Source organism: Desmodus rotundus, chromosome 12 (genome assembly GCF_022682495.2).
Source record: "Desmodus rotundus isolate HL8 chromosome 12, HLdesRot8A.1, whole genome shotgun sequence".
Lineage (NCBI taxonomy): Eukaryota > Metazoa > Chordata > Mammalia > Chiroptera > Phyllostomidae > Desmodus > Desmodus rotundus.
The window spans coordinates 19,891,558-19,914,403 of record NC_071398.1 but is presented as its reverse complement, the minus strand read 5'-3'; the positions used below and the strand labels follow the sequence as shown (position 1 = coordinate 19,914,403).

Here is a 22,846-nt window from a genome sequence, read left to right as displayed (position 1 = left end):
CACACCAGCCAGGACTTATTTTTTCCCTTCAAGAAAAGATAGCAGCTGTACTTTAAATCTCTTAGTCACATTCATGAAGAGTCTAAACATTCCCATTATCTTGAGCCCTTTCAGCTAGGCCATTTGGTAACGTTTGTGTGTTTAATGAAGTAAAAGCCTGGGACTTACAGTTAAACATGGGAGACTGAAGACGTATGTTTATCCCTATTCCATCCTAAAACCCACTAAAATATAAAAAAGTGAAATTGAAAACCTCATAAGCATAGGAGTATTACTTAAAATAGACTATATGAGGGAGCAGCTAAAAATGATTAAATTGTCTTATAGGGCAGAAATCAGGAGAACAGGGAATTGCTTTTTTCTTATTTATCATAAGCCTTTTAGAACTATTTGAATTGTCAAAATTGGCAATACATAAAATTACATTTCTCAGTCTTTTTTTCCCTCTTTTTCAAAAGTTTATTACCTTCTTACATCTTCTGTCATCTCCTCTCCCATTCACATTGTCCTTATGGGCTTACAAAGGACATTCCGGAGTGTGTAGCTCTTTAAAGGACAATGTTCTTTCAGCAGCTAGTGCTATACAGGGCTTACTCTCTGCCTAAAGGCAGTTGGTGTGTGTTCCCCAAAGCAGTGACTTACCATTTGGTTTGAGGACAGTGGTCTGGTTTAGGAGCTCATGAACTAAAAAGATAGATGTCAGTTACCCCTATCTTCATTTTGAACTGTTCAGCTTCCTAGAAAAACTTGAAAGGCTTTCTGTACTCTATTATTATTAAATGGTCTTTCTCCTCACTCTTCATAATTCTGCATCCGCGTCTAAGAAAACCTGCCTTCCAGAGTATAATGGAGGTGCAGTTCTAGCTATGCTGGTGGGGCTGTCTGACTCAAAGACTAGAATGGTCTCCAAGTGTACATGGTAGATTATGTGCCCATCAGATGCTGCTGATTCAGAGAAGGAAACTGCTCCTCTTCCCATCCCTGGCTCTTACTAAGGCACAATTAGTATGTTTTCTCTTCTACAGGATATTCAAATAGAAGCCTTGCTGATGAGAGCCTGTGAGCCCATAATTCAGAACTTTTGCCATGTAAGTGATGTCTGGGAAATGAGGGTTAGAATCTGGATCCGAGTACGAGGATCACACTAGATGATCCAGCTGTGTCGGGTCGTCTCTGTCTTCAGTATGCATTACTTCTGGGTGGCCACCTTTGAGAAGTTGAAGATGTAAGCAAAATCAAGAGGGGATGCCACCAGCCTGGGAAAATTTATTTGATTGTCCTTTGTGGGTGCCCAGATATGTGCTCAGCAGCAGTTGTTGGATGCCTTTCATAAGAAAAGAGGGAACGGGGAAGCCCCATTAGCATGGCTGAGTTGCTTCCAATAGATCAGCACAGGATTTGTTAGTAGTGATAGTGGTTTTCCCTTCCAACTGCCTTCTTGTACCTGGATACTGAGCAAATTCTCTTACCTTTTTACTTCACTCACTTGTTGAATCACCTTAATTACGGGAGCAAAACACCCCAGGAACTGTGAGGATCTGACAAGCAGGAAGCAAGCGCGGCTGGCGTCACAAAGGGAAAGGAGTGAAAGCGTGCCTGCAGCACGTTCCTGTTGGGGCTCCGTGCAGGGCAGCCTGCTGTGTGAATTGTCCTCCCGGGCGCTTGCCCCTTGTAGTTTCTCGGGCTTATTTTGACATAATTGAACACAGCCTCTTTGTTCAGGCTCCAGAGTCAGTCTTGTTCCCATATTTCATAGAATGGGGTACAAGATTCATTTGTTAATTATTACAAATGGAGTGTAAATGTGCGCTTCCTTTTCCAGGATGTGGCAGACAACCAGATAGACTCTGGGGACCTGATGGAGTGTCTGATACAGAACAAACACCAGAAGGACATGAATGAGAAGTGCGCCATTGGAGTCACCCACTTCCAACTGGTCAGTGACACCCTGCAGAAGCTTCTTGTCTTGACTGCTTGGTTGGTTACTGAATCCCTTCCTCTTTTAGAGCATCAGGGCACCCCCTGTGGAAAACAGTTTTTTTCTAAATACATGTCCCATTTTGATTTGTCCTCAGTAAATGTGGTTTTAATCTGCGACGGCCAGACACTTCGATAGGCTCCTGAAAATTCAGTGAAATATGTAGTTGATGCCCTTAGGAAACATGTAGTCCATTGGGGATTGAGACAAGTAAACAGCCTCTTCCTTCAGTCACGTCACTCGCTTCCATAAGGTGTTTTACCCTGTCCTTCAGCAGCGTCAGTGAGATCTGCCTGCCGCTGTGGATCACTGTTCGTTGCAGCAGCCCAGATATGTATCAGTACACTGGACTCTAAGCCTTTTTTAAAAATCATACTACCCAGGTCTAGCATTTGAATAAAAAGGTTAAATCTCTTCTTCGTTACCATGTGTCTAAAGGAAGTGTCTCTGGAAAAGCAAGCCTTTTCTTCCCAGGAGGGCGAAATCCGGGTGTCTGTGCAAAACTTCCCTCTTCTGGGGCAAATAGCTTTAAAAGATGGATTAAGGGCCTCTGGAGTGTGGGCACCAGGAGACAGTGGGGAACGAACAAACCTGCTCTTGTTGACTATGTTCTAGTGAGAAGAGATACAAAACACATCTATAAGTAAATAAGTAGTCTCAGGTGAGCCTGTGAAGAAAAATAAAGCAGTGTAAGGACTGGAGGGTGAAGGAGACAAGGGACTTAAAAAGGAGGCGCTTGGATAGAAACGCCGAGGAAGTGATGGAGAAGGCCACGGGGGGAGGGGGGTGTCTGAGAGAGGGGTCCTGTTGGCTGAGGGAACGGCATGTGTGTGATTGGAATGGCGTGGCGGAGGGAGGAGTGGGGAGGTGAGCAGTTCACGAAGCCTGTGGGAGGCAAGAGGGCAAGTCCTGCGGAGCCTGCAGAGCTCCTCCTGCGAACTGTGTGAACACGGTGTCCCCCAGCACTACTGCCTAGAACTTACCACAGAGCTTCTGATTTTCTTTTTCATCATTGTTTTTAGGTGCAGATGAAGGATTTTCGGTTCTCTTACAAGTTTAAAATGGCTTGCAAAGAGGACGTGCTGAAACTTTGCCCCAACATAAAGAAGAAGTATGTAGCTCTTAATTGATTTGTTCTCCTTCTCTAAAATCCCTCTTAGCTACTGAATGAATATCCAAAATGTCAGGCCGCCTCCTGCTGCCTGCCAGCCCAGGAAGCCTCCTGCACACTCCTTGGGAAGTGTGGCCAAACGCTGCACGGTCTGGACATCGTCTTCATAGCTGTTGAGAACCGTAACTGCTAGTGGTAGTTCTGATACGGAAAGCCTATAGGCTAAAGGAGCGGTTTTTTTAAAATTTTTCCAGTTCAGGCTGTGTAACCAATGGAGCAGGTACAGACTGTGTACTTAGAGGAACAAGTTGCAGTGTGACTACAAGAGGCTGGCTCACTTCCTCCTGACATCATTCTATTCTGTCATCTCTTCAGGGAAGGAGCAGAGGCTTTTACTGAGTTAGAGATCTAGTGAAGAAACAAAAGCTTTATTCTCTTAAGAATTACATCTTAACCCTGAAGAGAGCGAAGAGCTTATACCTAAATCCTTCCCTGTCATTCTTTGCAAAGGCATGTTTCTAGAACGTATTTCCCCTCCTATCGACCAAATTCCCATTTGCTCGGGTTTCTTCAGGTACTTTTCAAGAATGAGTTCACAGCACATCAGAGGCACAGTCCAGAGTGACGAGCTGCATGCCTCTCTGGTCACGTTAACAAAACAGGTGTTGAACTGGCATTGCACACACCTTCCCTCTCTCGCCTCCAGTCAGGGACATACTCAGCATTTGGGCTGTGGCCTGAGCTTTATGACATATATAGTCAAATTCTACTTTTAGAGCTCTAAAAACACAGTGGACTTAATAGGACACGCATTCGAAAACATGGTAAAGGGGTCATGAGTTCTGGGAGGCGTTGTTGCCCTGGCCCAGCCCAGCTCTCGGCGGTCTGCCATCGCGGCTCCAGCCAGTCTCAGACCTTCTCCCTTTTTTTGGCAGGGTGGACGTGGTGATCTGCCTGAGCACCACCGTGCGTAATGACACTCTACAGGAAGCCAAAGAACACAGGGTGTCCCTGAAGTGCCGCAGGCAGCTGCGCGTGGAGGAGCTGGAGATGGTAATGCCTCATTCCACAGCCTGCGGTCCCAGAAGCCACAGGGGCAGGGGATAGAAAGTTGGGTGAGGGGCCATGGCTGATTGAAAGATTTTAGCCACAGTTGTGATGGTTGAGACTTGGAGCCATGTGCTAAAATTTCACCATATGACAGCTCCTTGTCTTACTTTTTTTTTTTTAACGATAAAATATATTTTACTGCGCAAAACTGAAGTCTAGAGTAAGGCATGCTGTAAGCACATGATACAATCGTTGCACCACTAATGTCCTCGAGGATCAAAGGTGTCTCCCTTTTACTCTGCTGTCCTTGGAGCAGCCTCATCATGAGGCCGCTTTCCCTCATGATGGCTGCCTGCGGCACCTGGGCCACCTGCTCTGAAATTCATCTCCTGCAGGGAGATGAAAACAGGAGAAACCTCCCCCAGCATGAACAAGAGAGTCAGTTTGATTGTGTCAGTTTGAGGTCTGTGCCCACCCCCTGACCAGCTGCAGTGTCCAGAGCGCCGTGCACGGAGGAGCTGACTGGCCGCCGGGGTGGAGTGGAAGTTGCCACAGTGCGCACTACAAGAGGGACATTCTTGCTTTGGTTTCGAGGTTAAGCTGAAACCACGTTAAGGAAACAGCTAAAAATATTTAGTTTATATTGTGAATCATACTTATTTCACCTCAGTCTAAGCAAAAACTAGTTGTGAACACTAAACATTGTTACTATTACAAGTCACATCATCAGATTTCCACATGTAGTGGCAGTGACTCAGTGATAACCATATGGAAGTGGAGTTGGCCTAAGTGTCCTGTTTAATGAGAGTTTGGGTCCCTTGTTTCGAACCTACTTCTCTCAGTAAGATAATAGTAAAAGTAGAACCCTACATTTACATGGTTTTAACTTTCTAAAGTGGTTTCCACATCATATTATCGCATCTCACAGCAGTTCTGTGAGGGGGTCAGGGTAGGGGGTAGCATTTTATTGCACAAAGGAAGCCCAAGGCCAGGTAGCTAGTTAGTGGCAGAACAGAAAGTAAATCCGCACCCCCCTGACACTTTGCTGTGTAGAGTTGTGGTTACTAGACAAGATCCAGCCAATACGTATGTAGAGCATTCGACATCCCCAGCTCAGAACGGCCCCCCTTTACCACGCTGGCTCCCTCTCGTGCAGACAGAGGACATCCGTCTGGAGCCAGACCTGTATGAGGCCTGCAAGAGCGACATCAAGAACTACTGTTCCGCTGTGCAGTATGGCAATGCTCAGGTAACTCTGTTATTTTCTAACTGCAAGAGTTATGTGAAGGTGACATTTTAATAATTAATTCTTCTCTGGTGGGATAGGCTTCATCACATCCTAGCCAGCCTAATCATCCCCTCACAGGCTCCGCTAGACTTTTCCCAAAGTTTCTCTTTGTCTCCTGTCTATTCTCTTTTCTCTTTCCTCTCTCCGGTTACCTTGTGCACCTAATAACCTCTTAATGACCCTCAGATGCCGCCTCCTCTCTATTGCTTTCCCAACACTCTGCACCTCCGTGGTGAATTATTCCCTCACCATGCACCATTGCAGTTATTAACTCCAGGTCACACAAGTAGCGCCTAGGAAGCTGTCTTTAAAAATACGTGGAACAGGGTCCTACCCAGAATTGTCAGGAATGAAGTGCAAGTGAAGATTTTTTTTTTTTTTTTTTTTTTAATGTTTTCCCAGTGACTCAGCCACCTCTTCTAGTTCAGGGCATTGCCATGGAGCCTTCCTTTGAGATAATGGCTTCTTTGTCTTCTTGTGTCTGCATTGCTAATGCAAAGTCTTAGGTCAGTCTGGTTCTCATTTCTGTGTAGTTAGTCTGTCTCTACGTGTTCTCTTTATCTTTAATGATCTGTAATTCCACTATGATGTAATTAGGTTTTTTTTTTAATTTCCTTATTCTGGTTGGCTCTTTCAGTCTCAGAATTCACGTCATTCTGCAGTTTTTATTGCCAAGATCTGTAGTTGATTCTTTTCATAGTCTATTCTTGATTCTTATTTACCATTTTGCTGTATTATTCTGAGGATATAGTAAGTTTTAATTGCTCTGTTACCTTTTTCCTTAGTTATTTGATGATTCTTGGGTGTGCCTTAAGGCTGTCATAAAAGTCTCATGCCTTTATGCTGTAGCTTTAGCCGCCCAAGCTTCCCATCTGCTTCCCTTCTTTACTGTTTACAGGTGATAGAGGGAAGGGAATTTCAGGATATAATTAGTTCACTGTCATAAAATACACCCTGTGATACTTTATGCCTTTATGTTAATCCACTGATCTTTCTTGCTGCAGTTGTTTGTTTAGCTCAGTTTGCCCTGTGCGGGGTAAGGATTGGGTCTAGTTAATGGCTGGCGTCTAATGCTCTATTTTCATGTGGTAAGTGGCGAATTGAACAGAACTTCCTGGCTTATGCCTGCTGTCTAGTCAGGGCTACTGCTCCAGGGAAGGTCAGAGAGCCTCGTGTGTGCTCCAAAAGGAGTCTTGTCAAGGACCAGCTCTAGCAGGCAGAAGAAACCAGCAATCCCGAGTGGGATTCCTTCCCTTTAGAGTTCAGTGCAGCCTGCTATTCACACATTATTTTTATCCAGTTTGGTTTACTATTAGCTCTGAAGTTGTGACTCTATAAATATATTTCTCCTTGGTAAGGAAATACTGACTTCTATTACCGAGGAATTCGAAATGGAAGGTTCTTGTATGGAAAAATGGGGCATACATGAAGATGAGAATGCTCAGAATAAATGGATTATCAATCCCAGATACACTCCTTAACTTGACCATAACTCTTACGCCATAGATTATTGAATGCCTGAAAGAAAACAAGAAGCAACTAAGTACCCGTTGCCACCAAAAAGTTTTTAAGCTGCAGGAGACAGAGATGATGGACCCAGAACTAGATTATACACTCATGAGAGTCTGCAAGCAGATGATAAAGGTAAGGGGTCCGAAACCAAGCACTGAGCACAGGGTGAGTACAGATAACAACATAAACCTCTTTAAAAGTTAGAGCACATTCATGTAGTTCACTAGTTTATGTAGCTAAGCAATCTTCAACTTGTTTATGTAGCTAAGACTGGTTTCAAAGTCCGGTCTCTAGACCAGCAGCATCGGCACCACCAACTCCTGGGCCCCGCCCCAGATCTCCTGAATCAGAAACTCCGGGGTGCAGCAGTCTGGTTTGGCGAGCTCTCCAGGCGATCTCGTGCGTGCTCAAGGTTGGGAACCCCTGAGCTAAGTGACATCACTTTGACCCGAGCCACAAGTAAATAGAGGTCCGGCGAATATACTACTGGTTTTGGGGGCAGTTCATGGTGGTAGAGTGAGAAGGCCACCATCGAATGTCCTGCTCATTCACCCACCACGAGCAAAAGGCTTTTCCAGTGTGCGCCTTTTTTGCTTTGTTTACTTCTCCAATGAACGTTCTCTACAGCAGGGCTGGCTTGAGGACGCCGACGTTAGTTCCCAGATCTATCCGTATATACAGAGAGGTTAAACTTACGGTTCTAACCTGTTACTTCAGCTTCCCTTTAAAATAAAATGTTACCTTTCACCCTATCAAATAAATTCCAAAGAGAATTGTGATGGTTGGTAGAATTCAGCTGGGCCCAGTAGAGTTGAGTCCTCTGTAAAAATGGAAATGTCAGCCTCTGATTTGTGGGAATTTTATAAGATTTCAATTCTCTTAAATCCTCACCTGAGGATTTTTTTTATTGATTTCAGAGAGAGAGAAACATCTATTGGTTGCCTTCCACACACACCCCGACTAGGTATCAAACCCTCAACCCTTTCGGTGTACAGGGCAGTGCTCCAGCTAACTGAGCCACCTGGCCAGGGGAGAACTTCCTAAGAGTTTGATGACTTTTATAAAAATCAATCAGCAGTCAACACCCCCAAATTCAGATGTCAGTGGACTGTAATTAGCAAGTAGAGATGGAATTTTTTACTAATGCAAAATGGAGCTCAGACTCTAGCTCTGTCGTTCAGAGGTAAATCAAACGAGCCTCTTCTACACATCTCTGTTCACATTGGTTAGTGGGTAATTCCTACGTTTCCCATTGGAATTGGGTAGATATTTGGCCACTTGGTACAATGTTATGTTCGTGCATAGTAATATGTAAGCTCATGAGATTCCGTGTAATGTAAGAGCTGTGAAGGTGGAGAATCAATCCTGTGCAAAGTAGGAAACACTGAGATGGGAGAAAGAAATGTGAGAACTGCAGTAGGAAGTAGGCAAAGAACAGGGAACTTGAGGCTGAGTGCTTACTCTGGCTTAGACCTGTCTTTGTTGTACCAGGTGATACCTTCAGGCTGCTTCCGGTATAAGCTTCTTAATAGATGTGTGAGTGATACAGATGGTGTCAATTGCCATGTTTGGATAGCTGTTTTTATAAAACTTTGATTCTTTGCAGAGATTCTGTCCAGAAGCAGATTCCAAAACCATGTTGCAGTGCTTGAAGCAAAATAAAAACAGCGAATTGATGGATCCCAAATGCAAACAGATGATTACCAAGCGCCAGATCACCCAGAACACAGGTAACATCTTGGTTGGGCTGCCCTGGCCCACACTAAATGGAGCGGAGAGGGCATGTGCACGCCTAATTAAACTGCAGGGGCTTTGTCGCTTGTGAATTTTAAGGGAGAGTGGGCTGTAAGCACAATGACTGACTTCTTCTTTGAATAGTATGCAGAAGTACAGACTGAAAGCCATGGGAAAGAGGAAGCTGAAAAAATAGAAAGCTGACTTTGATGGGCATAAAAAATAAGGCTAGATTTCTTAAAAAGTCTAGAGATTTAATAAAACTTCATGCATATGGCAAGCAAATACAAGATCTGTCCAGAAAGTATCCAGCTGTGTTATATGAAAAATAGAGGCGTTTATTGAAGAAGATACGAGAAACACTGTACATAGGGCAATGATGCCTCAGTCCCCTTCAAAGTAGGCACCTTGGGACCTCACACAGTTCTCCCGGAGTCTCTTCCACGGTTCAAAATACTCTGCAAAATCATTTGTTCGAATCTCCATTAGCTGCCCTGTCGTATTTTCCTGAATTTCATCCATGGTCTGAAATCTATTCCCTTTCAAAGGTGATTTTAGTTTTGGGAAAAGCCAGAAGTCCCAGGGCACCAAATCTGGACTGTAGGGGGGCTGAGTCACCTGGGTGATTTGAGGTTTCACCAAAAAACTTTGCACAAGACGTGATGCATGAGCGGGCATGTTGTTGTGAGGAAGCTGCCAATCACCAGTTGCCCATAGCTGCAGCTTTCTGAATCATTCGAATAGTTTCTGTGGAGGAATGTTCAAGCTTAGTGCAAAATTTGATGCAGATTCATTGTTCTACTTGCTCAGTCATTTTGAATGTGACAGTCACACAGTACACATGCTCACTCAACGGTGTCTGCCACCCCCACTGACTAGTACAGTGAAGTCGTCATTGTTCCCTCATGCACATTCCAGCCCACTCTCCTTGGCTGCCAGGGTCCATGTCTTGCAAATCATTCTCATTATATTAACAATGGTTGGACATTTTCCAGACAGACCTTGTATATGAGTCATTGTTCTTTGTTTGGTTGGTTTTTAAAGATTTTATGTACTGATTTTTAGAGAGGGGAAAGGAGGCAGAAAAAGAGGGAGAGAAACATCAATGTGTGGTTTCCTCTTGAGTGCCCCCTACTCGGGACTTGGCCCACAACCCAGGACGTACCCTGAATGGGAATTGGACCAGTGACCCTTTGGTTCACAGACCAGTGCTCAATCCACTGAGCTATACCAGCCAGGGCGTGGGTAATCATTTTAGAACAGAGAAATTTCATCTCAGAGTTGCAAGATCTTGTAACATAATGGCCAAGGTGACTTTGAAATTCTGTTCTCAGTATTTTCAAAAATAACTGGTATGGGGAAGGCCGTTGATGTCTGTCTGATTTTTGTGAGGACTGCTTAGAATGTCAGCCTCAGACCCTGCAGAGCTGCTGCAGAGTAGAAGGATTCCTGATTTGTATTTCTGATGAAAAACAATATAGTGAGAGCTCTGTAATCATATACTGAATAAACAGATCAGTGGTTTCTTTGTGGTCACTGATATCATATGCTTTAGAAGGTGGATCTCTAAAAAATTTGTGAATCCAGTTGGAATATTTCATCATGTTCTTCCCACTCTCTGCTCTAGATTACCGCTTAAACCCTGTGTTGAGGAAAGCCTGTAAAGCTGACATTCCTAAATTCTGTCATGGCATCCTGACGAAAGCCAAGGAGGATTCGGAGCTAGAAGGTCAAGTCATCTCTTGCCTCAAGCTGAGATATGCTGACCAGGTAAGTTGGCCTGGGTGCTCCACAGAGGTGTATTGATGGAACCACCTCTGTTCCTGGTGGTGGCTCTCTTCGGAAGGTCTTAGTTTGGTCCTACTTTCCCAAGGCCTTTTTCGTACCTTCCCCAAATCAGGGGACAAATAAAAAGCTGAAGTTGTCTAACAGGCTGACATACTCTACCTTTGTGACATGTAGCGCCTCTCTTCAGACTGCGAAGACCAGATCCGAATTATTATCCAGGAGTCCGCTCTGGATTACCGCCTCGATCCTCAGCTCCAGCTGCACTGCTCAGATGAGGTAGGCCTTGGATATGAAACTGGTTGTGAACAGAGCTAATCAGAGCCGCTTTTATTGGCGGGAAGTTCTTTCCTCTCTTTCCCTGGGCCCTGACTCCAGGGTTGGTTGAAGGCCTATCTTCTAGGCTCTGCATCGCCTGAGTCCCTGGTCATCTGTAACGCCGAGTTAGACATGGCACCTGCCCTGTCACTTACAGTGTTGACTCTGCGTTTCTCCATTAAACAAGAGCATTCTGTTACTATACCTATCGACATGCAGTTTGTTCTCCCCTTCTCCTTATTCTAATGGTCAGCCCAGAATACCCCAAGGCTTGTCAGAAAACTAGAAGTGCTCCTATAGGAGAGCTAAGAAGTTCTGTCCTTGGAAATTATTTGACTTCCTAGCTAGAAAAGGCCATGTGGAAAACCTTGTGCAACATACGTGCATTTTAGAGGATAATACCTAAAAACACTTCGAAAAGAGTTTACTAAAAGCTGTCCAAAGAAGATTAAGTTTTTAATTTGTGCTGCAGGTTGTGTTTCAGGTACCCTGTGTGTGTGTTTCCAAGTTGTTAGTCTGGGTTGACCCTGAACCTCTGTAGATGTCCAGCATTTGCTTTTAGTATTTTACTTGCCTGTATAACCTTCCTCCAGTGAATCAGGGAGTAGTCCTTGATTGCAGTCCTCGACCAGTCCTGGGACAGTTTGCGTCACATCTCAGGGTTGACGACCAAAGACACGTGCACTGGCTGGTGTCTGACTCGGTGCCAGTCCTTGTGAAGGAAAACAGAGCGTGGTGTCACGTTCTGGAGGGAGGAGGGGAGTGACACCCACCAGGAATCTGACAAGAGCCCTGGGCACGTATGTGGGAGGACCACAAAATCGACCCACTTCAGAGCCCACGGTTTCTGGTGAGAACAGGGCGGCCTCGTCTTTGTGTGTCCTGGACAGATCTCCAATCTCTGTGCCGAGGAAGCAGCAGCCCAGGAGCAGACAGGCCAAGTAGAGGAGTGCCTCAAAGTTAACCTGCTCAAAATCAAAACGGAACTGTGCAAAAAGGTAACCACCGTCCATTACCACTTCCCCCCACTTCCTTTTCTCTCCTCTTTCTCTTTCTCCTCTTAATGCTATAGTCTGCACTTTTTAGTAATAAAATCTAAAATGTCCTTCCTAGAATGCTGTGCTGTTCCCTCTTACCGAATTTTAATTGGGTTCTTGACCATTAATGGCCTGTAACTTACTCTTTCATATGCACTAATTGTTTGTGAATGTGTCTCATTTCCATGACTAGACCATTGTTTAAAGGGCACGCTTGAGTGAAGTACCAAAGCAAAATGTCAGCTGCAATGTATCAGTAAGTGTATTGCATTCATAAAAATCAATGAACCTAAAAATTTACTTCAGAAACATCACATAATAACAAATTTATCAAAATGTGACTGCTAAGTATACATTATCTTGCAAATTTGAAAGTGAAATAATATATTTGACTTTTTTTTTAAAAGCTTTATCTTTTTTTGAAAAGTGTTTCAGTGATGTCCTTGTCGAGTGAATGTGAATATTGTGTGCAGATATTTTCATGTGCTAGAAATGTTTCCAATTTCTCCTGGTCTGAGTTCACTAAAAGCTAAATCTGGGTATTTTCTTCTGTCATCAAATGGTCCCATATAGCTTTTAGGAGGACTTTTTGAACGATAATAGTTTCGCTGGGGGTGGGGCTTGTTATTGTTGTTCTACAGGGACTACAGTCTTTCTGTTGACAGCAAGCTAATTTTTATTTAAGAAATAATTTTCAGCCTGCCTTTACCTCCTATAATTTCATCAAGTAGAATCGGAGAGTCTGCAGAGTTGATTTCAGTTCTGTTATGTTTATATGTCTCTTGTTCAGAACTTCTTCAAACTCAAATAAGAATCTCTCAGTAGCATTATGCTCTGTCAATTTCTTTATTTTCCTTTTGAGGATAATGGAGATAAAGTGAAACATTTTGCAGACTTTTACCTTTGGGAATTCTTATATAACATATTACTCTGATTTTCAGATTTCACATTTTCTGACTTCTTAAAGTATCGAATTAACTGTATTGCACTGGTATGGACACTAACTTTTAGTATTTAATAATAAGGCATACCAGAACGTCAAAAACCCAGATCTGATCTTACAGTCTCCTGCTTTGCTTAGCTTTGCATTCACTAGGCCCCCAAGTGTATTTATTGAATTAAATTGGATGCTAAAATTCCGCGTTCTTTGCATCATCGCCAGTTGCCACCTATCTCAGAGCAGGCTCTGTTGTTAACCCTCAGCCTTCCTTCTTTGCCTTTTGTGTTTGTACCTAAAATGTTTGCAGACAATAGATCTGATGCATTTTCTCTGTAAAAGCTCTCTCCACAATGGTCTTCCCTTCGTAGGAGGTGTTAAACATGCTGAAGGAAAGCAAAGCGGACATCTTTGTGGACCCAGTTCTTCACACAGCATGTGCCCTGGACATTAAACACCACTGTGCAGCCATCACCCCTGGCCGAGGACGTCGTAAGTCACTGTGTTCGCTCCGATCCTGTCTGGACTATCTTGGGAGGAGCAAAGAGTGACACCTGGCCCCCACTGCTGGACCGCTGTTCTGTAGCTGCAGCTCAACCACAGACTATAATGTCTGGGATGCTGGGATGGGCCTTTGTGGCAAAATGAACTTTGAAATAATCCTGCAATTTGAACTGACCTGGCTATGAAAATGGAGTTATCAGGGGAGCAGAGATTAGGCCATCCTCTTGAACCTCTTTCCCATCTTGTCCCATCTAGAATAGCTTCTTCAGCTCCCCCTGGGGCCACAGTGGGCTCAGTCCCCAGGTCCCAGGAGAGATCGAACCTGGGCAGGGCTAAAGTTGTTTCTGTGCCATGCGTGCCCAGTAAAAAGTAAGACAGACTTGAGGAGAGACTCTGGACAGTCCACCTTGGAAATGAAGTCTCTCTATGCTCCATTTTAGGTCTTGGGTCAGGTTTCCTAGAATGGATTCAACTTTGTTCATCCAACAGCTCTGAGGTCTCTGGTGGTTAGGTACCCTTCTCCCAACCATACCGAATTTCTCTGTTCTGTGTGGTTTCAGACTTCTCTTACCCCTTTCCTTCCACAGAAATGTCCTGCCTCATGGAGGCCCTGGAGGATAAGCGGGTGAGGTTACAACCTGAGTGCAAAAAACGCCTCAATGATCGGATCGAAATGTGGAGTTACGCGGCAAAGGTAAAGACCAAGAGACCCTCCTGACGTGGCTGTCTCTTCTGTCCGTTTCCCAATCTCTTTAAGATGCTTCACCAGTATTCTTGTGAGTCTGGCAGGAAGTGCAGTTGAAAATCTGCCAGTGTTCCTTTAAGCCTCCTTGTCTGTCATGAGCCTGGACCCACCACCTGGCTTTGCGTTGGGCTGGGTCTGCAAGGCTTTGCCAGGGCCATTACTTTCTGCCCTCATTTGCTCATAGTTCACCACTAAAGAGTGAGTCACCCAAAGGAAGGATATGACTTAAGCCAACTCTACAAAGAGAAACTAGACGTTATGCCCATGGGAAAAGAAAGAAATCCAGCCACTCCTGTTGCATAGCTTGTTTTTCTAATTCTACACAGTCTGCGGAGAAGAGTATGTATGTGAGACCAGCCCTCCGCTAGCCTGGGACAGGGAGAGTAAGAGGGTAAAGAGAGACATCAGGACACTAGAGAAAGGGTGTGGTACCCAGGCGGACTTGGGCTGGGGGGGATTTTTCCTGCAAAAATTCAGCCTCCTTGAGAAGACTGGTAACAGTTCTTCTCATGTATACATTGCTTTATAGTTTACAAATCACTTTGATGTGTATGTTACCTCATTTAAACCTTGAAACCCTACGAGGTAAGCGGAATGATTATTTTTTTCATACATTGTGGGAGGGGACCTGACCTCAGAAATTATGACTCGTCCAAGGTGAAAAAGTCAGGTTTCAGATCTAAGCTCTTTTATCTCCCTGCACTGGGAGAGACACATTCCTTGGATCGCGGGAGTCAACACAAGGACTCCTTCTCTGCAGGTTCCTCCTGTCACCTATATGCTTCACGGTCAAGGGTAACAGGCAAGCAGGAAGACCACAGAAAGTCTTCATACTTAGACATAAGGGACCATAGGTGTCCATATTGCAAGTGCACCCTTCGGCCCTTGTCCCAAGGGAACAAAGTCAGCTTTACAGTCCTTAATCGAAACAGCAGAGACACAAAGTTACCGTGGTTTTTGGACTATAAGACACCCCCCCCCAATTTGGGGGGAAATGGGGGTGCGTCTTATAGTCCGAATGTAGCTTGCAGGCGGGGGCATGGCACAGTGGATCAGCAGGGTTTTTCCTGTTTTCCTCCTCTAAAACCTAGGTGCGTCTTATAGTTCGGAAAACACGGTAGTTGCTTATCGTTTCCACTTTGGAGCTGCTGATAAGCATTGCTTCAGGGTAACGCCACTGCTTGTCTCGTATTGACAAATGTGGGTGCTCACACATTAATCTGACGCCTCCTGCTCTATTTTGTGTATGTGGGATGAGCACAGAAGCAGCCCAGGCATCTCAGGGCCAGCCCTTTTCAGGCACCCCGGCTAAGGGGAGGCTCAAAAGAACAGGCTCGTGTGCAGCTGGGGAGCCTTTCGGTTCTGATTCCGCCATAGCAGGCTCCCGTAGAGGTGCATCTGAGACAGCAGTGAGGAAGACCAAGGATGAAGACTGTATCGTTTACATGTCTGGGGGGGAGTGGTGAAGTGTGTTCAGTCCCTGTACGTCATGTTTGCACGTTATTTTTGATTTTTTATGATACAACAATGAGTGAAAACAAGTCAAGATACAGAATTAGCATACAACACAATTTCAATTACTTTTTACAAACAAGGTGAAGAAAATAAATCAGAATATGTTAAGTACCTGTGACTTTTTGTGAGTCTCTAAACACCTCCCATTCCCTGGGCCTCTGGGTTTTCACCTGGCACATGGGAGTCATGAAACCCACTTGCAAGGACTGGTGTGAGGATCAGGGGGTGAAAACATGCGGAGCCCTGTGCCAGGGCCCGGCACATGGTCCAGTCCTCCGCGTGCGGGCTGTCACTCTGTTGTCGGGAGTGATTCCTGTGATGACACTTCCCACTTTGGATTTGTCTGCATTTTCTAATCTGTTTTCTTTTTAATGTTCTTAGCAGTCCCTCTTTCTAATTGAATTTATTGGGGTGACATTGGTTAACAAAATCATACAAGCTTCAAGTGTATGGCTCAGTAACACACACTGCACTGTGCGCCCATCGCCCAAAGTAAAGTCTCTTTCCATCCTCATTTATCTCTCCTTTGTCCTCTTCCACCTCTCTGTCTTCCCTTTCCCTCTGGCTGCCACCATACTGTTGTTGTCTGTGTCTGTGTGTTTTCTATGTTGTTTTTTTCCTTAGTCCCTTCGCCTTTTCTTACCCAGCTCCCCAGCCCTCCTCCCCTGACAGTTGTCAGTCTCTGTTTGTTTCTGTGCTTCTGTTTCTGTTTTGTTTGTAAAGTTGTAAGTGAGACTGCATGGTTACTTGTCTTTCTCTGAATGGCGTATTTCACTGAGCACAATACTCTCCAGGTCCATCTAATCGTGCGCAGTAGATATATGCAATATTATGATCAGAAAAAGGAGTTATAGCTCTTGTCCCTTGCCCTCTCTCCTCAGAAGAAATGACATCAATTCAACTAGGAATCGAGGTAGGACAAGTTAGAGCTAGCACCCCCTCCTGCCCGGTTCTGTCTCAAAGGGTGACGTTGTTACACATCCTTCCAGGTGGCCCCAGCGGATGGCTTCTCCGACCTCGCCATGCAAGTGATGACATCCCCGTCAAAGAACTACATTCTCTCTGTGATCAGTGGGAGCATCTGTATATTGTTCCTGATTGGCCTGATGTGTGGACGTATCACCAAACGAGTGACACGAGAGCTCAAGGACAGGTAGAGCCACCTTGACCACCAAAGGAACCACCTGTCCAGTTTGTACAGCCCTCCTGTATAGCGTTCCCGCTCACCTCGTTCTTCTCAGAGGTGCCTCCAACACCCATATTAGAGCAGCAGCAGGTATCCACTGCGTTGTCCCGTCTCAGACTCCGCCCGTCTCGTGGTGCCCCTCTCCTTTCGACCATTTGTGCAGCATCAGCAGCTGGCCGCTTGTTTTCACCTTTGTCGGCAAACTTGGGCTTACCTGCTTGTAGACAAGTCTCTCTCATACCAATGGAACTACCGGTACTTCCAGAACCAACTCACCTGACCTGCAACTCAAATGATCTTTTTTTTAAAAAAAAAAAAAAAAACACCAAAAAAAAAAAAAAGAAAGACATTTTTAAAGAAAGAAAAAAATGTATATAGTAACACATCTCCTCCAGGCTTGATTTGGGCAGTGGGGTTATTCTTCTGTGTGACTGTGTACGATGAAGACAGGATGTTAGAGGGGAAACACACCACCCGATGTGCTATAACTGGGATGTCTCGCTTATTTCTTGAAAGCACCTTAGGGCCATGTCAGGGCCATGGACTTCACCAAGTCATGGAAACCACTTACCAGCCTGCTTAGGGTCCTATTTTCTTCTGCTGAAACAGTTATGCCTTCCAGTTTCCACCCTAATACAGGCACTGCTGGTCAAGACCCCCCAGGCCATGGGTGTTTCTGTGATCTCCTCATCTCAGTGAAGTAAAGCATGGGCCTCCATAGGCCAGGGGCGGATGGATTGGGGAGAGGACCAAAACTCTGTGATGCTGATCTGCCCTGAGAGGCTGGATCCTGAGACCCTAGGCAGCAGAATCCCAGTGATCTTCCTCCTCCAGGCTAGTGCAGGACTCAGTTACATTGGAATTGACCCTGCTGGGGTAGCAGCTGCTCCAGAAGTCCTGCCAGGAAGCGGCGAGTGTCGGGGAGGGACTCAGGGCAGGAAGGAGGAGCAAGGGATTGATTCACTTTGCTTTATTTTTTAGGCAACAATGCAAGTCAGAGACAATGGCTTATAAAGATTCTTAGCATGGTCTCAGGGTGTGACTGGCAGTCCAACCTGACCTTTCTGCAGGCTCAAGGCCACCTTCCCAGACAAGCTCCTTTATGCCTCTACAATGGAGAGCACATGGAAAGCTATTACATGAAAAGATGGAGGCTTTCTCCATTTTTGTTTTCTTTCTGTCCATTTGCTGCATATACCCACTGTAGTAGGCATTGGCTGGATGTTGTACTCTGGTGATTCATCGGTCTTTTCAGAGTCTGAGCTTAATGGAAGCAATATTCCTGGCCCTCCTCCCTCCCCTCCAGTGTGGAGGTGACAGCTTTGGAGGGTACAGAGGGAGGAGTGCAGGCCTCGCAGTTCTACCTGGCACACCTTGGCTAGAGTCTGGGGCATGGAGTCACAGTAGCTGCACAAGAGGGCGGCGTGTACAGTGGGAGATATATTTATATAATATATATTTTATTAACCTGTTAGATGTCCACCAAGTATTATAAATCATGTGCCTAAAACTGTCTACATAGATCATGGCGCCCTTCCTCCCTTGCCCCTCCTTCGCCTCTGTCCACGTGTGCCCCGGACCTACGCAGCGTTTGTCTTCCCTGGAATGCGTTCAGTACAAAGCGGGACAGTTTGTGGGTCGCTCGATCCAACTTACTCCTTGTCTGACCTGACTGATGTGTATTCGATACTGTGGTTTTCTTCTTTTCCTTTCATTTCTCCTCACTACCCTTCCTGGAGGCAGTGGGTTCCTGAAGCCAGCTGTGCATTCCCCCGGCCTAGGGGAGTACAAGTCTCTGAGGGGAGCTGCTGGGCCGCTTGGTCCCCTCGGTCCCGCTCTTAGAGTCTTCCTGATTCTCAGCAGCTGTCGTGAGATTCTTCAGTCTCATAAAACTTGAAACTCTCAAAGTCTGAGCAACACTCCCTACTACCACCACTGCTGGACAGAATTGAGCTGGTCCCAACAGTTTACTCCCAGGGGTTCCCACCTCGGGATGGGGGCCACTGAGGCTTAGAATCGAGAAGCGGGGATATCCTCTAAACGCAGAACCCCCAGAGTGTCTGGCGTGGTTTACAGCATAGAATTAATGCTCACTGTTTGGAGGGGCGGGAACCATCGTCATCCCCGCAGTCTCCCTCCCAATACACGTAGAGCATCTCCATAGTTCAGTGTCTCTCGATATGTCTGTTCTTTCTGAACTGAGACCATCTCTGTTCATTGTCTGCGGCAGATCTGGAAGTTTGAAAAGGAGTTTGATTCTTGAAACATATGTCATTTTTAGAAATGGTCAGAGTAGAAGGGCTAACTCTGCCTGTATCTTCAGTTTTTTGTTGTAAGAAAGCATTTCCCCATCCTACTTGGAATAGTTTTATATGACTGGTTCTTAAGACTCCAGGCAGTGTTCTGAGCAGTTTTCTGCGCCCAGCACCGTCCGAGCCTGCACTGTATCTGTTCCTTTCTGCATTGGGTGTGGCAAAGAGGTTCTGGGGCACTCTGGTTATCGTCAGCCTCTCGATTCAGTTGTGAGGCAGTCAGCTCGTCAGGAAGAAACCACGGCCCTGCCGGAGGAACTCAGGACAGACCGCGGCATTTACCTGCTGCCACCTAGCCCGTGAACAACAACAGAAGTAACAGGTGGGGGGTTTTCCTGAAAATTACAATAGCCAGGTAACTCTCCTGGCCTTCTTAGCTCACTCCAGTGTCTCAGGGACTCACACTTAATGTGCTCCGTGACATTCCAGAGGCACCAGGAGGTCAGGCTCCTGAGCTGGAGGCACTATGTACAGGAAATCAGAAATCTGGGCAAAATGTCAAGAGCAAGACCAACTGCTCCCTGTACTGGAGGGAGCAGAGGGTGGCTCTAGGAGTGAGACTTTACCTTGGTGCATCCCTGGTCCTCCTCTGCTATTGCTGCTGTCCCTAGAGAAGCCTGTTAGCAAGATGCACCGAGATGGAAGCCCTAGCAAAGGCTCAGGTTCTCTGCATTCCCTGGAGGTCCTCTGCCAACATTCCCAGTCCCAGTTCTGTGGATCCAGTCAGCTCGTTCTGAGCCCACGCATCCTTAGAAGCTAGGAGGATTCTAGTGTTCAGTGAGCAGGTGTTGACTTGAATCCATTGCAGGCTTTCAGCAGTCTCAACATCCTGTGCTTACTCTTCTGGGGGACAGAGCAGTTCTGCTGGTGGGGAGAGAGGGAGATTCTGCTTTCCTAGAAGATGTCACAGAAAATTGCTATTAGATTTCATCTCTTCCCGTTTCCTGAGGTCACATAATAGAAGAATCCAATGGTTAAGAGATCATGGTGTCCATTTACATTGTATCAGACAAAATGGAAAGGAAGTTATATGCTGACTTCCTCTGCCTTCCCAAGAGGAGAGTCATTCTCATATATGAGCGTGACTTCTGGAAAGGGCGCCCATCCTCCCCACCCCCAGACTGGTACTACTTCTGGCTCAACGATCCCTTCCACAGTGATCTGTCAGGGAAGGGTAGATTGCGACACGGGACCTCCTTTCTGAGCTGTCCTCAAGTTTCTCTGAGAAAAGGCCTTCACTTCCCATTTCTTCCCTTCCCTCACCAAAAAAATAAATGAATAAATACACATTCTTCACACAGAACTCATGCTAAGTAAGCGTATATGGAGAAGGAAGCTAGAATAGGGACCCTTGGAAGCCAGCCAGCCCAGCCTGACATTCAACCTAAATTTTGGCATAGAACAAAAAGAATATGGCCTTTGACTTATGTGCATTTTGATATGTTTACTTGTATTTCAGATTCTTATAAATTGGGAAATACTCAAAGATCAAATTTGAAAAACCTCAGAGACCCCATTTATTTCTCATCATTTGGACAGCATTGAAGTAGTTTTACAAAACAGCCCTCTGGTGCTCTGGTTTCTCCTGGGCCTTTAGGGACATTCCTCACCTCTCCCGTGGTCTTTGATTTGCGAAGGCCTGGGGCCAGAGCCGGGGTTTGGTCTGCCTCTCACTGTCTCAGTCGTCTTGCTCGGCCACCACCGCTCTGACTGCCTCTGACTGCCGCTGCTCTTGGCCTTCCTCTTCTCCGCTGGGGCAGTCAAGAATCGCAGTAGGGCAGTCCAGTTTGAAGCCAGATGCCCCTTCCTGCCCCGACCTCAGGCAGCGCAGAAGTCCTTAGCAAACTCAGACTGACCTTCAGGGTGCAGGTTTCCCCAGCCCATCGAGTGAGACCACTGTGGAGGCCCAGGGACTGTTTGCATCTGGAGCGCAAAGGTGGGATGGTCTGCAAGGGCTGGTGGTGACAGGGTCCTGGCAGTGGCTGCTTCTCCTTCCCCCTTCCCATGATCCACCGTGGTACACAGGTAGGGACATTGGGATACACGCCGTGGAGAAATCTCCCTGGGCGAGGAGAGCATTCAGATAGTGCCTCTATATTCCGTTTTTGCCTCCCCTCCCCACCAACATAGAGTTGACACCTGGACCCAGAGCCCAGCAGGACCTGGGCCAGACATGCTAGGGTGGTTTGAACAGGTCCCCGGGCAGACTGCAGTGCACTGGATGGAGCGGTCTCTCCCAGCACGGTGTCCCCAGGTCAGTCCGAACAGGAAAACAGACTGTGCAGCAAATGCTGTGTGAGGTCTTAGGCCCTTGACTTTTTTTTAAGGAAGAAAGAAAAGTAAAATTAACAAGCCTCTTTTGTAAATGGCTTTCCTTTCTGTGTATAAACTCCCTGCAGTTCCTTGTTTTTACATGTTCATGCTGTGTGATTTTGAGATGTTTCCGAGATTCTGAACATAATGTGCATTTTTTTTCTGTACAGATGAAATGGGAGAATTTAATAAAGAGTTTGCAGGTTTTTACTTGTTAAATCTTCTCTATGGTGACTAGGAGGACTCTCCACAACCACCTGCTCTCCTGGTGGAAGAGCCGTAGAAGTCTACAGAGCTGTGAGCATTGACTGTGAACTTGTGACCGATGCTCACAGAACTTCCTGTTAGGTTTTTAGTGTTCTTGGTTAAGACGAGCAGAGTAGGACCATAGGACTTCTAGCGGAGAGATGGAAGTCAGATCTGGGTTTTTCTGGCCCTCGGGCCGATGTGTCCATAATTGTTCATTCTACTCATGTGTTCAAGCCGTGCCCTGAGGTTCCTTCCTGGGAAGAGCACCTACCTGGAACCTCACCTGACAGGTACAACACGTGGATGGTGCCTGGTCGTATGGCCGCCTTCCAGCTGAGGCCCAGAGCTAGGCCGCATTTATTTTCTGTGCCCTGCTCAGTTCTGGGGTCAGTGGCTGCTGCGACACCCTTGATGAGCCTTCCGCCTCCTCCACTTAGAAAAGCTGATTTGCATCTGGATGTTTAAAAAGTATTAGCTTAATGAATTATCACAGTAGCAAAGATTTTTGAAGTCATAATGTCTGTACTAGGATTCACGTAATGGGATGTTCAGTGAGAAGAGAATGGGAACCCTGGGACCAGGGTTTCTTCTCAGAACCCCTCACATCCGTTTCGGCAGCTGTCCCTTAGGAGGTGGTGGGCAGGGTGTAGAGTGGGGCCAGGAGGAGGTGAAGAGCAAAGGGCAGGAGGAAGAGGGTTTGAGGGCCTTTCGAGTGCCGTGAGTCCTGAGTGGGAGCAGTCTAGTACCAGATGCTCTCGAGTGTCCCAGCGAAGCTGCCTGCTCTGGCGTGAGTGTGGGAAATGAGGTGCAGGGTTGAAGCTCTCTGTCCCGGTACCCCACGAGGGAGAAGTGACTGCATAGCCCGGCTGCACTCAGCCCCTCTGATGGGGAACATGCTGCCCAGCTGAAGCCTCAGCTGTTGCAGAATGAGTCACTCCACCCCAGACTCGTGTGTTTGGTTTTTCTGGTAAAAGATCCTTGGCCAACTGCAGTCCTGAGAGACATTTAACACTACTCAAAAAAGACTGAGAACGACAGGGTTTTAGCCAAAAAGGGAAGAACCTTAGACCATCTAACTCTCAACCTGGATGAAGAGCGACGTGCACACAAGGGAAGGGACCATGCTTTCACAGACCACTAATTGGCAGCAAAATGGGAAGGCCCGCTGCTGCTGTACGCTTTTTCCTCTGACCGCCCAGATCGGCTTTGGGACCAGTATGGCCAAACTAAAACCCCAGCCCCATCATGCTCCAGCTGGGGTCAGCTGAGCTG

At 46.2% G+C, this 22,846-nt stretch overlaps 1 protein-coding gene across 1 annotated transcript in view; it reads left to right on the top strand.

Annotated features, from left to right (window-relative positions):
- GLG1 (golgi glycoprotein 1) overlaps positions 1-21,544 on the top strand; it is a 106,473-nt gene extending 84,929 nt beyond the window's left edge. The window contains exons 14-26 of the mRNA XM_024556084.4: positions 1,026-1,088; positions 1,823-1,936; positions 3,001-3,089; positions 4,025-4,142; positions 5,296-5,388; positions 6,934-7,071; positions 8,546-8,669; positions 10,301-10,443; positions 10,636-10,737; positions 11,667-11,774; positions 13,122-13,242; positions 13,842-13,948; positions 16,504-21,544. Coding sequence (XP_024411852.2) covers positions 1,026-1,088; positions 1,823-1,936; positions 3,001-3,089; positions 4,025-4,142; positions 5,296-5,388; positions 6,934-7,071; positions 8,546-8,669; positions 10,301-10,443; positions 10,636-10,737; positions 11,667-11,774; positions 13,122-13,242; positions 13,842-13,948; positions 16,504-16,671 — 1,488 coding nt within the window. The 3' untranslated portion in view covers positions 16,672-21,544. The remainder of the gene's footprint in view (positions 1-1,025; positions 1,089-1,822; positions 1,937-3,000; positions 3,090-4,024; positions 4,143-5,295; positions 5,389-6,933; positions 7,072-8,545; positions 8,670-10,300; positions 10,444-10,635; positions 10,738-11,666; positions 11,775-13,121; positions 13,243-13,841; positions 13,949-16,503) is intronic.
- The last annotated feature ends 1,302 nt before the right edge of the window (positions 21,545-22,846 follow it).